The sequence below is a fragment of the Liolophura sinensis genome, chromosome 6 (assembly GCF_032854445.1).
Source record: "Liolophura sinensis isolate JHLJ2023 chromosome 6, CUHK_Ljap_v2, whole genome shotgun sequence".
In the NCBI taxonomy this organism is placed as follows: Eukaryota; Metazoa; Mollusca; class Polyplacophora; order Chitonida; family Chitonidae; genus Liolophura; species Liolophura sinensis.
The window spans coordinates 4,717,496-4,731,791 of record NC_088300.1 but is presented as its reverse complement, the minus strand read 5'-3'; the positions used below and the strand labels follow the sequence as shown (position 1 = coordinate 4,731,791).

The 14,296-nt window shown below is 40.8% G+C and overlaps 2 protein-coding genes across 2 annotated transcripts; both read right to left on the bottom strand.

Moving 5' to 3' along the window:
* Window positions 1-215: 215 nt before the first annotated feature.
* LOC135466187 (glutamate receptor ionotropic, kainate 3-like) lies at window positions 216-6,052 on the bottom strand. The gene is made up of 6 exons (XM_064743570.1): window positions 6,032-6,052; window positions 5,784-5,822; window positions 5,364-5,567; window positions 4,768-5,125; window positions 2,037-2,761; window positions 216-833 (listed from the first exon to the last, which is right to left on the bottom strand). The coding sequence occupies exons 1-6, from the start codon at window positions 6,050-6,052 to the stop codon at window positions 771-773; spliced, it is 1,410 nt and encodes a 469-aa protein (XP_064599640.1). The 3' UTR covers window positions 216-770.
* A 1,268-nt stretch (window positions 6,053-7,320) lies between these two features.
* Window positions 7,321-12,372, bottom strand: LOC135466185 (calcium-binding protein P-like). The gene is made up of 2 exons (XM_064743565.1): window positions 12,229-12,372; window positions 7,321-7,767 (listed from the first exon to the last, which is right to left on the bottom strand). The coding sequence occupies exons 1-2, from the start codon at window positions 12,370-12,372 to the stop codon at window positions 7,321-7,323; spliced, it is 591 nt and encodes a 196-aa protein (XP_064599635.1).
* Window positions 12,373-14,296: the final 1,924 nt, after the last annotated feature.

The following is a 14,296-nucleotide window of genomic DNA, read 5'->3' as shown; positions in this document are numbered from 1 at the left end:
GTTTTGGCCTGGAACGCCAAAATAATGTTTCCAAAAACAGTAGCACTGGTCTCGTGCCTCGAGATATGTTCTTGTTACTGCTTTTTGGAATATATATATATATATATATATATATATATATATATATATATATATATATATATATATATATATATATATATATATATATATATATATATATATATATATTCGAAAAGCCATGGGCGTTGGGGTAGGGGTAAATGTATGTGATAAATGTATCGGAAGAGACAAGTTGTTTACCTGTGTCGTTTTTTCTTTCATCAACATGTTCCTTTTACGGAATTTATGCGATCTACAGGTAAGAAGAAAAAAAAAACAGAGACAAAAAATGCTCGGTTTAGAAACCCGCCTTGGCTCTGTATGACGAACCCAATTCGGCATGATCTTTGTGACTTGAAAATCTTCGGCATTTTGCAACTCAAAGTCCAAAATCAGCTTAATTAGGCTCTCAATCAGTTCACACTGGCAATTTACAATCAACACTATCTGCATTTCAAATTTAGTTACGTTTGCAAACTAGCACCAAGTGAAATTCGTCTATGCGCGTTCTTCGACGCCCGTCTTTCTAACATGTTTTTGTCTATCATCACAAGGCCCATACAAAAGCGCTATACAGAAGTATCCACCGCATTTCAGACAATTAACAGATTTTAGCAGCTTGGTTTTCAATAGTTGTGTTTTCCTCCAGCGATGAGGGCATGCCTACTGACTCGGGTAGGAAGAGTTACCGTTCTTTGATGATTGTAAGATCACACATCAGATTCCTTCTTAACCTGTGCAGGTGATGTATCAATCAACTCCTCTTCCTCTACCTGAAAGGACAATGTTAACAATTTATATGATATCCACAAATCACCAAAAAACTCACTGTGTAAATGTAAGAGATCGCCCAACATGAATTAAGCAATAATTAAAAACTTCTACTGTTGTGGTTAAATGGTGAACGTGTAGGCATCCAGCTGTTGTGCCAAGTTGTGTTGTGTTGTTGTGTTGTGCTCTAAGCGAAGACCCGGTTTACTGTTCCACATCTTCCGGGTTTTAATCAGCTCCAAATCTTTAATCTCCATTATTCGTTACATCAAAGTGTTCAGTAATAGTTTAAAAAGCGTCTGTGAATTAAAAAGTGTATAGTAAGATACATGTAGCGGGTATCTAGATTCTTCTGACTATCTGGGTCCTTTGGTCATGTCATACGGTCAAGGACATTTCCGTCTTGCTCAGTCAAAATATTTGGACTCCCATCGCCTTTCGCAATTCAACTTTATTCAGCATTATCTGAAGCTTATGTCAACAATTTGACTATTATCGATTTCTCTCGAAATAAATGAATAACACCTTGTGTCGCTAGAACTGGCTGAGTAAAATCTTTTGCAAATTTTCGTCAAAGATTAAGTGTAAAGCCAGGATAACAATAACATCGACAGCACAACAACTCATCAACATGCTCACCACGGAAACCTTTATCCGTATAAGCTTACTTACTGACTTTGGTTGAACAGAATCAAACGCATTGAAATTTAAATTCTCATAATGGATTGTATTTATATTAATGGGCGTCGGCGTTTGCAGGGATGTACTTTCACTTACGTATTGACAAACTACTTATAAATTGTATTATGCAAGTTACTGGCTTGCGTAAGGATTGTTCTAACCTCAGCCAATCAGCTCCTCATCTCCGAGTTAGCCTGCGGATTTATGTCTGGATATTTTGTCAGGTCATTCGTGGCGAAGGGCTTTCGCTTACTCCAGGTATTCTTGTTTCCTCCACCTATAATAATGATCACCGTCATAACTATAAGTGAAAACGTCTTGAGTACGGAGTTAAATATCAATCAAAGGAATAAGCATTTCTTCTATTTAAGGAAGTTGTAATGGAAGTGGGTGAATGTATATGTAGGCCTACTCTTAGATATGGTTTTAAGCGGAGTGTCTGGTGATGACCGTTTCCTTTTTATTTTGTCATTTTCTTTACAAGAATGCGTCATACTAAAGTATCTATGAGCGGATTTCCTTACCACTTTTTCGGCTACCTTGAAGAGACAGATCTCAATTGCTGTAACGAGGCAGCCTAAGACAATCCCAATGGCCAGTAGAATTAACACGCCTGAAAATGTGGCAATGTCAACTTGGATGAAGTATTCTGACGTGGAGGTTATTTGTGGATGACGAGGAATCGTGGCTGTGTAATCACACCTTCCTGCGTCCAGCCAACGTTCCTTTAAAGTCTGTAATTTGCCGGATTCACGTAAAGCTAGCATGGCCAAGCTGATTCTATCGCGGTAAGGTGATCCCAGGGGTAGCCCAAGACTCATCATAAACTGTGCTGCGGTATGTTCTGTGTACAGCAGGTCACAATGTTGACTTGCCAAATACTCTGCACTCACCGACTCCATGATAAACACATAATCTCTGTCATTCCGTACCTTTTCTAACCCAGCTGCCGTCGATGAAACTTCATCATTGGAAGACCTCAGTTTTTCGTAAATTTTTTGAAACACTGGAAGTCTGCTATGTTGAAAGAACATCTTGGTTGACCCAGATTCAATGGCTCCTACTCGAAGCTTGGACACAGCTAATTCTTCGAAACTATGTACGGCTGGTTTGAACATATCAGATTCTTTGAACACGCGGAGAAAGTTGGTCAACGCTCCTGTGTAAGTGATGAGAGTGAAGACGACAAACACCCACCAGAACCCTGTGATGATTCGACCTCCAAGGGATCTGGGAGCACGGACAAATCCTGATGGAAACAGATTGTAACAGACAGACATCGGTTACCTGTGGACTATATTCCTGTACAAAAGCAACTTCATATAGGCATGTGTTGATGACGAGGAATCATCGCCACACACATATGACATGTGTGTCACACAAAAAGTATGTTTATAAGTTACATATTATATACATACAAATCCTGTTTAAGAAATTGTTTCAAGATGACAAGTGATGGTAATGAAGTGTGTTGCTGATATTTACCGCCACCTATCTTACGTACTTCCCATTTGTAAAATGACACCATTGCGCCAAATACACACCAAGGAGAGGCCATGCATTCAATGTCAAGACACACAACAGATGTCATCCAGTCAATGTCAAGACACACAACAGATGTCATCCAGTCAATGTCAAGACACACAACAGATGTCATCCAGTCAATGCCAAGACACACAACAGATGTCTTACAGTCAACGTCAAGCCACACAACAAATGCCTTCCAGTCAATGTCAAGACACACAACAGATGTCATCCAGTCAATGTCAAGACACACAACAGATGTCATTCAGTCAATGTCCAGACACACAACAGATGTCTTACAGTCAACGTCAAGCCACACAACAAATGCCTTCCAGTCAATGTCAAGACACACAACAGATGCCCTCCGGTCAACGTCAAGACACACAACAGATGCCTTCCAGTCAATGTCAAGACACACAACAGATGTCATCCAATGAATGTCAGGACAAACAACAGATGCCATGCATTCAATGTCAAGACACACAACAGATGTCATTCAGTCAATGTCAAGACACACAACAGATGTCATCCAGTCAATGTCAAGACACACAACAGATGTTATCCAGTCAATGTCAAGACACACAGCAGATGTCACCCAGTCAATGCCAAGACACACAACAGATGTCATCCAACCAATGTCAAGGCACACAGCAGATGTCATTCAGTCAATGTCAAGATACACGACAGATGTCATCCAGTCAATGTCAAGACACACAACAGATGTCATCCAGTCAATGTCAAGACACACAACAGATGTCACCCAGTCAATGCCAAGACACACAACAGATGTCATCCAACCAATGTCAAGGCACACAACAGATGTCATTCAGTCAATGTCAAGACACACAACAGATGCCTTCCAGTTAATGTCAAGACACACAACAGATGCCATCCAGTCAACGTCAAGACACACAACAGATGTCATCCAGTCAATGTCAAGACGCACAACAGATGTCATCTAATGAATGCCAAGACACACAACAGATGTCACCCACTCAATGCCAAGACACACAACAGATGTCATCCAGCCAATGTCAAGACACACAACAGATGTCATTCAGTCAATGTCAAGACACACAACAGATGCCTTACAGTCAATGTCAAGACACACAACAGATGCCTTCCAGTCAATGTCAAGACACATAACAGATGTCATCCAGTCAACGTCAAGACACACAGCAGATGTCATCTAATGAATGTCAAGACACACAACAGATGTCATCTAATGAATGTCAAGACACACAACAGATGTCATCCAGTCAACGTCAAGACACACAACAGATGTCATCCAGGCAATGTCAAGACACACAACAGATGTCATCCAGTCAATGTCAAGACACACAACAGATGTCATGTAATGAATGTCAAGACACACAACAGATGTCATCCAGTCAATGTCAAGGTACACAACAGATGCCATCCAGTCAATGCCACTTTCGTTTTTCAACACATTTTGCAAAAAGACTGCTGACCGTAGTTGGTTAAATTACCGTTAGCCAACTGTCACACCTTAGATGGTTGCGGGGGTTTTGTGACCCAGGTGAGAAACAAATGATGAAAAGATTCTTCACCATTTCTCACATTTAGCAATATATGTTAAAAGGGAATCATGAGTACTTCTAAAAACATTATTTAGACCTAATACTTCAACAAAACAAAAGTTTTTAAACTAATCGGGGTGTAATGATTTATTGTGTATAAAGTCGTGAAACCAATCAGTTTTGTACTTACCTTGCCACATTATTGTGCCTAGCAAGAACCAGTATGTGTTCATACAGGTGAAAGATTCACCTTCCCTGATCGACGCCATGCCATCGCGCGCCATATGGCGCCATTCATAGGGATTGCAGTAGGAGACGATGTAAAGAAAGAAACCGGTGACGATGTAAGCAACCAAAATGGTCAACCAGACCATGTCTCCGAACGGAAACAACAGACGCAAAACACGTGTCCAGATGGCCGAGCTGTAGCGAGTGCTTGGCTTTCGCATCACAATAACAGGACCAGTGCTCATGAAAGGCACAGTGAAATCTACATATGTTGCTCGAACTGCAGTCATAGTGAAAGGAGCAGCAGCAATGTCCGCTTTCTGAAAAAAATAACTATAAATAGGTGGTCGTTTTGTTTAGATACTAGTTTGCTACATAATTTCCATGTAATATGATCAGTTGATATACAGTGCAGGTTCAATTCATAGGTATCACAACAATCTGATCAAACGAAAAAATGAAAACTACCCCGTTCCTATGTGCTTACCATCGTTAAAGGCTAACTATAGGGTTATGTTACGAAAAGAAATATAAATGAATATAAACGGTTTAACGCACCCCGTTAATGAGCTCCTTCATCATGCCAGTCCAGGTACCGTTAGGTTCCAAACTGCCAAATTTGTTGTCAGGCACAAGTTGAAGCTCGTAATCAAACCCTACTTGTACTGCCACGTTGAGTATGAGATCGGCAATGTATCCTTCATAGCGTTCGTTTCCCTGCAGGGTTTCGTTCGAATCGACCAGCTTGAGGAAAGGGTCATACTACGTGAAGAAGACAAATCAAGGTTACCAGCGTGATGTATAACAGGAAAATATTCTCATGTGTTCCCGGGTGGTTAATGTCTTTTAACATTACTAGACGTTGCCAACATATTCAGTTCTCATGACATGTTGGAACAGTAATAAAACTTATACTACTAAACCTACTTCTGCTGCTATAGGTACTACCGGATCACAAAAGTGGACACATCTACTTACCAAAATTGTGGTTACGATGAGCTTTTTATTCTTAGTCTTCTGTAAAAAGAAACAAATGAAAGGAAATAATACTGGGACTGGCTTTGGCATATTTATGTAGCCGACAATGCACATTCATACAGGTAAACGGTACGTTATTATCATACTGAAAATAAGTGTCTCGATTTTACCTGGAGCATGTAACATTTTTTATGTTATCAACTATTTATTGTATAGTAACGACGTGTTTTTGTTTATCGCCTCTTTACATTTAGTATAAACACAGTCATGCGTAGTGGACCGTTTGTAAACATCTGACATGTTTAGTACAATAATCACATCTATTTAGTCACTAACCATAATTTTATCAATAAAAATAATAAACACCAAGACACATTTCCAAACTGTAATAGGAATGGGTTTTTAAAACGAAATACTTATTTTTAGCGTGTAGGATCCTGGATTCATAGGCCTATGGGCTACCTGTTTTATGCTCCCCACTCGCCGAACTACGCAACATATTACTGGTACTCGTCTCTTCCAGAATTGGAACGTTTTACGTCTGGTCTGGAGGTATCGCTGGGAGAAAGTTACAAGGGTTCGCACAGTTAATCAGTCTGCTCCAGCATAGTAGAGATGAGACATAATGTGTGTGGAGTGTGATCAGTAGGTTAGGTGCCAGACAAGTTGCCGTAGATTTTCTCGATCTTGCAGTAAAGCCCGGTTTTCTCTGTGCTGCTGTACAGCTACCGGCAACCGAAAGGATAAAATATTCTTGAATACATTTGTTGGTTGGTTTGTTTGATTAATGGGTATTTCAACATTATTTTCGTCACATTACCGTGGTCACCGTGTAACCGGATAGCTGCGGGAGTAGTTCTATTGAAACACGGGCCAAATGTTTCCAATTTCAACTTCTGCAGTAAATTGAAGACGGCATCGTCTTTATGTGGTGAAACTATACGTACTAAGAAGCAGTGAAATTGAAGAATTAATTTAGAATATCAGTCATTTATTACATATACTGGCGAGAACGTCTACCTCCAAAGGAAATGCTGCTGTGCTATTTTTCTAATAAGGTTAATACAGCCTCCACATCACTTCTATATAAAAAGTTACAACTGAAAGAGGTGAGTTGAATGGAAACTACATCTCTCAGTGAAAGAAAAAGTACCAACAAAATTTTCGTCGTCGTCGGTGGCTGATACAGTTTTGATGACAAGACCCGGCAGAGGCTTACAACAGTAGTCAGACAATGAGGAAGTGTTTATTCGTGGAGGGTCACTCCCTGTCTGATGAACCCAGGCGTTGTTTTGCGTCCGTAAGGTTCCATTCAGCTCTCCCTTGTCGTCTGCGGCTCTAAGTCAAGAGGTTTTCCAGGTGTTTCACTTGTCGTCCGCGGCTCTAGGTCAGGAGGTTTTCCAGGTGTCTCGCTTGTCGTCTGCGGCTCTAGGTCAGGAGGTTTTCCAGGTGTCCCGCTTGTCTGTGAATCTAGAACAGGAGGTTTTCCAGGTGTCTCGCTTGTCTGTGAATCTAGAACAGGGGGTTTTTCAGGTGTCTAGCTTGTAATCTGCGGCTCTAGGTCAGGGGGTTTTCCAGGTGTCCCGCTTGTAGTCTGTGACTCTAGGTCAGGAGGTTTTCCAGGTGTCCCGCTTGTCTGTGAATCTAGAACAGGAGGTTTTCCAGGTGTCTCGCTTGTCGTCTGCGGCTTTAGGTCAGGAGATTTTCCAGGCGCCCCAATTGTCATCTGCGACGCTAGGTCAGGGTTTTTTTCAGGTGTTTTGCCTGTCGTCTGCGGCTCTAGGTCAGGAGGTTTTCCAGGTGTCTCGCTTGTCGTTTGCGGCTCTAGGTCGGGAGGTTTTCCAAGTGTCCCGCTTGTCGTCTGTGGCTCTAGGCAAGAAGGTTTTCTAGGTGTCTCGCTTGTCGTCTGCGGGTCTAGGTCAGGAGGTTTTCCAGGTGTCCCACTTGTCGTCTGCGGCTCTAGGTCCGCAGGTTTGCCATGTGTCTTGTGAAGGGCAATGGTTTAGGTAAGTAAGTGCGGTTTCCTTCAACCAGAAATTTATCGTCGCCTATTAAGTAAACAACACCTTAAGTTTGACGTTAAACATAAACAAATGTCGCTGGTCAGAAGCGATGATATTCGATTTTAGTATTAGCACTAGTAAGTCCCTTGGTAAGTTTCGTGGTGAAATATAGTGTTAGGCGCCTTTCATGGCTAAGTAGTTAAACGTTAAGTTTATTGCATCCTCTATAGTCGCTGGTCATTATCTCTACAGGCTTACTACCGTCCGGAAATTGACCATGCACACATAATCAAGTGAATTTTTTCTGTTTCTTGTGTTGTGGGGAGTGCAATTTTGGTATTTGTTATCTTACATGCATTTGCGGGCGTCCTGTGGATCAAATAGACAATAAGTACATCAAATAGGGGTTGAGAGAGAATGGAAACATTTGTACTGGGCGGCTGGTCCAGCTAAAGACGACTCAGCAATGATCTAGGGTAGGCCCACGTAGGTTTGACGTAGCTGTTTATAGGCCGTCGTAAGATGCTCGAAGGTAGCTCCAGGAATAGATGGTTGTAAGGAAGAAGAAGAAGGGGCAAGAACGATCGACAGTCAGGGTCCCTGTCACGTGACTTCCACTGGTTATTTTCTACGAACACGTTACAGATGTTACAAATACTCATGGCAAATGTTATGTAAATCTGGCAGCAGCCCCAGAGTCATGTACTCCGTTAGGTGCCTTAAGGCTGTACGCTGGAAGAGCGGATTGTTGGCGGTTTGTGAAACGTTATACCCCTGTGAACCAATGCTAGTTATTAACAGTTATACAGGCCCGTTTTATCGAAGTACATGTGCGATGATCACCATAGGGCACTGACATCGAAACAGTAGAGCTCTGTGGGATGTTCGTATACTCCCAGTTAATGAAATATTGGGTTTGCAAAGAATCTTGCAGTGTTTATACATACCCAATTAATATTAAACCTGCTCACTTCTTGAGAACGGCATAAAACACCAATCAAACAAATAAATAAACAGAATAAACGCTCACAAGTTGTCAACATTGATATCAGTATAACGAAGTCTGTTATAGACATTTATTCCTAAAACAAATAGGAATATGTCATGCTAACACCTAACACCTAACGTCTTGTTGATCTACATCTGCATGTATTGGTTTGAATTCTTGAGAGTTTTACTTCTATACTTGTAGTCGTCCATGTATTGACTATATGCCAAGTCTCTGTGGACAGCGACTTACATTGGTGAATTACTCCAACGAATTATCTGATGACTTAGTCATTATGTACGTCATCATCCGGTCATCTCCTGATGTATTCAATACCTAATCATCATCTTCATGTGATCGTCTAAACGTAAATAAACGATAAAGTATCAATTCATCAGTATGAGAATGTCAATGTTCGTAACTAAAGTTCATTCTTCCCTACATCATAGTGGATTAAAACGATGTTTCTTTTTCTAGAGAGGCTTCGGAGGCGGTAGATCCTGGGTCATTCCTGGATCGGGTCACACCTAAGACCTTGAAGCTTCCTCGCATGGCGTTCAGCATTAAGGGGATAGTGCAACAACTGGTTGACCCGTATCAGTATAATGGCTCTTGTGGGGCGCCCTAGTTGCCTTCGGTAAGTCATCTCAGTGAAGTAGGACTAGGTAAAAGAGCGGTGGAAATCCGTCCTGCAACAAGGAGGCACATTACATGCACTCTAAGGATTCCTTCGTCGTCATATGACTGAAAAATTGCTAAGCACGACGTTAAACTCTAAGCACTGACTCCCTCTTTCTGAAGTGGAATACTGTGCGGTTTGTAAGGCTGCTGCTTAAGACCTCAAGGACAAGGATTAGGAATAGTAAAGACTTCGGCTTGTAAACAGAGGTCGTCTTCTTGGAATATTTCTCTTATACTATCTCTTGTTCAAACGGCGAATTAAAATCTAGATGCTTTGTTGGTTTATTAATATATAATATGGATGTATTTACCCTTTTTGGCAATACCACTAACATGCCTTTACACTGTGTTATAGCTTTACGACTTCCTGATTATTTTTCTGTGTCGTATATTCTGCGCTGGTACCAGATAACACAATACTGAGGACAAAAATAGAATTAGGTTGAGTTTTGCATTTGTGGGAAGACGTGCTGCTAGTATGGGAGATAAGAGCCGCTACAATTACAGCTTCTGTTACCGGCCGAGTGGGAGCTTTACAGCATGCATACAGATAACCCTGCCGTGGGAGGTTCAGCCTCAAATACAACGTATCCTCCAGTTTTTTAAGTTTTATAAATGAACTATTTGTTTGGGAAGAGCTGAAGAGTACACGTGTGCTCACATTTACCATCAGTGCTTACACACGCATTACTGGGGTTTACACACTTGAAGCTCTACGTGCATATAATAACACCTGTTTTACAGTTGCATTAACGGCGCCAGTGTTATTTTGCGATAAAAAAAAATCTGAAGAAATTGGGAACTACTTGTTAAAACATCACACATTCCTTCTGTTGCTTAATAAAGGGACACTTCATATAATGCGAAATCACTTCTCAAGGTGAATTTTCTTCAAAATGATAGCACTGACGCGTCGTCTGTTTGATCACCCCTTAGTATGGCTGTGATGAAGTGTCCATCAGTAACAAGGACGTCACTGCTTTAATTTGCCATTAGGTTTAAGGACACGTTAATTCGTTATGTTGATACTTGTCTTGTGTTACTGTCAGAACCATGTATGTTAGGCAACTAGAGGTATTCTTTTTCAGAGCGTCACAACAAAACGCATGCAACTTTGACTGGTAATATTCCTTTGGGAAGTATCACAACAAAGCATGCAACCTTGGCTATTAATATTCCTTTAGACAGCGTCACAACAAAGCCTGCAACCTTGGCTGGTAATATTCCTTTGGGAATTACAGGGCCGCCAGCCTTCAGAAGTATAATATTGTCACGCAGAGCCGGGGGGAACATTCCTGTGATAAGTCACAAGCAGTCACAACAACAATAAACTTCCACAGAAAATGCTGTATGGAGTACTGACAGGTAAAAGTCTTCAGAAAGTGCGGTAAATATCACGCCGTCCTGCATGGCATGTAAGACTTCACAGTAACGACATGTACTGTATCATGCAGCGCTGACATGTAACATATCTCCACAAAGTGCTATTATAACTGAAGTAACAGTTCTTGACGCCAAGGCAGACAATACTGACAGATAAAGTATTATAACAAGGCGCCCGGTCTTGTGTGGTAATATTAAACCTTCAAAAAGTGCCATGACGTCATGTCGTCTTAAAGGTAATATTGCCCAACAAAGTGTTATAAAACGTCACGCAGTCCTGATATGTAACACTCTTTTACAAAGTGCGTGAGTCAAAAAGTCTTTTTAGTCCATTAGAAAGTGTGCTAATAATAAAGATGCTATCTTGACTGATAATATTCATTCAGGAAGTACAATTATGTAATGGAGTGTAGGTAAGATTCTTATGATCTGACGCACTATCCGGACAGACATTAGTCCTGTAGAATGTACTAAAATAAGGCACACATCCCTTCTAGATAATTTTCTTTTACACAGTGCTATAAAAAGTCACACAGTCCTGACATTTAATACTTCTGCACAAAGAGCTGTAATAAGTCACGAGGTCTAGGCGATAACACATACAGTCTTTGCAATTAATATACCTATACCGTCACAAAGTGTAAAGGTTACAGGATTTGAGAAACTGCAGGCAGAAACTGGAGAGCCCTAAAGTGCATTAGTCCTTTAGAAAGTGCTAAAACAATACACGCAGTATTCCATCTCACTATGCTCTAACAAGGTACCCAGTCTTAACAGTTAACAATCCTTCAGAAAGTGCTTTAAGATTACGCAGTCCTAACAGGCAATACTCTTTCACTAAGTACTATAACAAGTTATGCAGTCCAGACAAGCAATATTCCTTCACTAAGTGTTATAACAAGTGACGCACTTGCATCGCACAATATTCTTTCACAAAGTGCTGTAACAAGTGGTGACGTACGATATTCCTTCGGAAAATAGTATACTGTCATGCAATTCTGACAGGAAATATTACTTCACACGGTGTTTTACTGCCACGCAGAGCTCACTGATAACATTCCTTCCAAAATGCTATACTTTCCACGAATCTGACCCACAAACATGAAGAAAACCTGTAATCTTTAAAAACTGCTACCATCAGTAGAGAACTACAGCTAAGTAAGCACTTACCTGTGCACCTATTAGCACACTTGTTGATATAATAGTGCAGAGTAAAGTAGCCACAATACCGGTCACACCCATTTTATGACCTATGAACGTTTTTCTTTAGGACTGGTATATGGCTGTGTGGTGATAACACAATCTCACCCACCCACGGATACTGTCAGGGAATCAGGGTACAGATCCACGTCACTCCACAACCAGCTCTGTAGCCATGGAGCCGCCGTACCTCCCAGGATACAACTGCCTCGCCTTTCCTCTTTCCCCGCGCTAAAGCTTCAGTGCGCAGACTCAGTGGCATCTTCACATGCATGATTATACCGCACATTCTTGCCGCTTGACCTCGAATCGGTTCGTCTTCAGTTCCAGGCATCGCCGCATGTCCTTCTACGCAAAGGATCCAAGGCAACGCTATAAATACCCGATGTTATTGGAGCATCCACAACTACGGTCTACAATGAAGCATCCTTCAGCGGATAACTGCTGCCAGCTTTACGCCGTCTTCCTCCGCATGGCTTGAGCTACACACAGGTTATCTTTCATAAGCACGTAACTCCGATAACAGATGTAATGATATATCTGCAGATGCTATGACAGCAATGGTTCATAATGTATGGGAAGGTGCTGATTGAGTTCAGGCAATACTGGCAGGGGCTAGCAGGAATTTAAGATTACGATACTGTTAGTTGCTTCACATACAAATGCACATGTGCAGTCATATGATACTGCGACGCGCCGCAGCGTATATGGGGACTGACTGAAGACTGTGGTCTTCATGCTTAATACAAAAATTTACAGTAAATCATCGCCAATATTACATAGTAATGCAACATTTAATCTCCGCGTTATAAGTGAAGATCTGCTAGTCTGCAGTGCAGATTCAGTCGAGCTTGACCTACAATCTAAGGAGGCATTGTAACAGATATTCGTACCAATCACCCATCATAATGGGAACTCAAAACCGATTTCCTAAACAACATAAACCGCCAAATGAACAAAAACAAGTGAAGACCGGTGAGACGCAAGGCATGTTCTAAGCAATTAAATCTAATCAGCATCTAAGTCGTGTACCATTTTTGTTTGTAAGTTGTCGTTAATCAAAGAAATGTATCTCATGCTCTTGCACTTTGATTGCCACTGCATGTTCACATATCCAAGCCAACGGATTTTATTCAACATGATGGATACAGGGTCCCTAGAACCGAGCACCAGTAATTAGACAAAGTAATGAAGTACAAAGTCTGAAATTCTAGACTTCGTCCACATTTACTTACCAGTAAATATGGACAGAGGATCCAGAATCTCTTGCACTCTGCCTCATGACTGAATCTAATCCCACTTAACCCCTGGCTAGGGGCTGTATATTCATCGTGTTGAATTTGATGGTATATGAATGCCTGTTTCAACGCATAAATTAGACTCATGGTAAGGTTTAAGAAACTTACAGTGAAGGCCTATAAAATAGGGTACCCTCTTGATCCATTGACTACCACCCTGACTTCACTGTTCTGGCTTTACTCTATATGTAGTCTTTCTTTTATTTTGTTGTGGTATCATGTGGCGTTGATTGAAATCGCCTAACAACACACATGATGTAACAAACGCTACAAGGCGAGATATGTACACGCCATATGCAGGATCCTTCGGTATATTGCTATAAAAGTAACGATTATTACAGATGTAAAGCTGAATGTACACCTCTTGTCACAAAAGGTGGTACTGATACAATAGTTAGCAAAGTGTGCGCATCAGATCTCACTCCAACTGGAAAAGGCCAAAACCATGTAAGTTGTATCATTTGGGTAATCTGTTGTTTCCTTAAATACAACGAAGGTCGATATATATATAAAATCATGTTCATTTGAAGAACAGGTATTGCTGATAAAATATTGAACCTTTTTTATCTTCTATCTGAAAACTTTTTCTATAGTCAAAGACTTTGGAATTTTCCATGCTATATTTTGTAAAACCCAGCTTCAAATCTTGTAAGAACATCCAAGCATGAAAGGATACTAGAAACACTTTGTTTTAAATGTATTTCTTAAAGCGGATTATATGAAGTGGCCTAACATATAAAAGTGCAAAAAAGCTTCTCAGCTTCTCGGTTTTTTCCTTTTGGCATAAAAATAACTTTAACCTACGATTTTCCTTGGATCCCAGCGGTCAGTCCGAAAATTAAGCAGCCTGATGTGGTAAAGTTCTGGAATGCCTCACTAAAAGGGAACAGATAATATTTGTAAATCGTCTAAGTATCCTCCAGAATTCGACTTTGATTGCTTGCATGAATTCCTCTAGCT

What these genes read in the sequence shown, in the direction of transcription:
- LOC135466185 (XM_064743565.1), bottom strand. Translation starts at nt 12,372, where the DNA reads ATGCCTGGAACTGAAGACGAACCGATTCGAGGTCAAGCGGCAAGAATG. An exon ending in AGGCAGTTGTATCCTGGGAG is followed by an intron (nt 7,768 to 12,228) that starts GTACGGCGGCTC and finishes GCCCTTCACAAG; the next exon opens with ACACATGGCAAACCTGCGGA.
- LOC135466187 (XM_064743570.1), bottom strand. Translation starts at nt 6,052, where the DNA reads ATGACTGTGTTTATACTAAAT. An exon ending in TGAAGGAGCTCATTAACGGG is followed by an intron (nt 5,126 to 5,363) that starts GTGCGTTAAACC and finishes TATTTTTTTCAG; the next exon opens with AAAGCGGACATTGCTGCTGC. An exon ending in AGGCACAATAATGTGGCAAG is followed by an intron (nt 2,762 to 4,767) that starts GTAAGTACAAAA and finishes TGTTTCCATCAG; the next exon opens with GATTTGTCCGTGCTCCCAGA.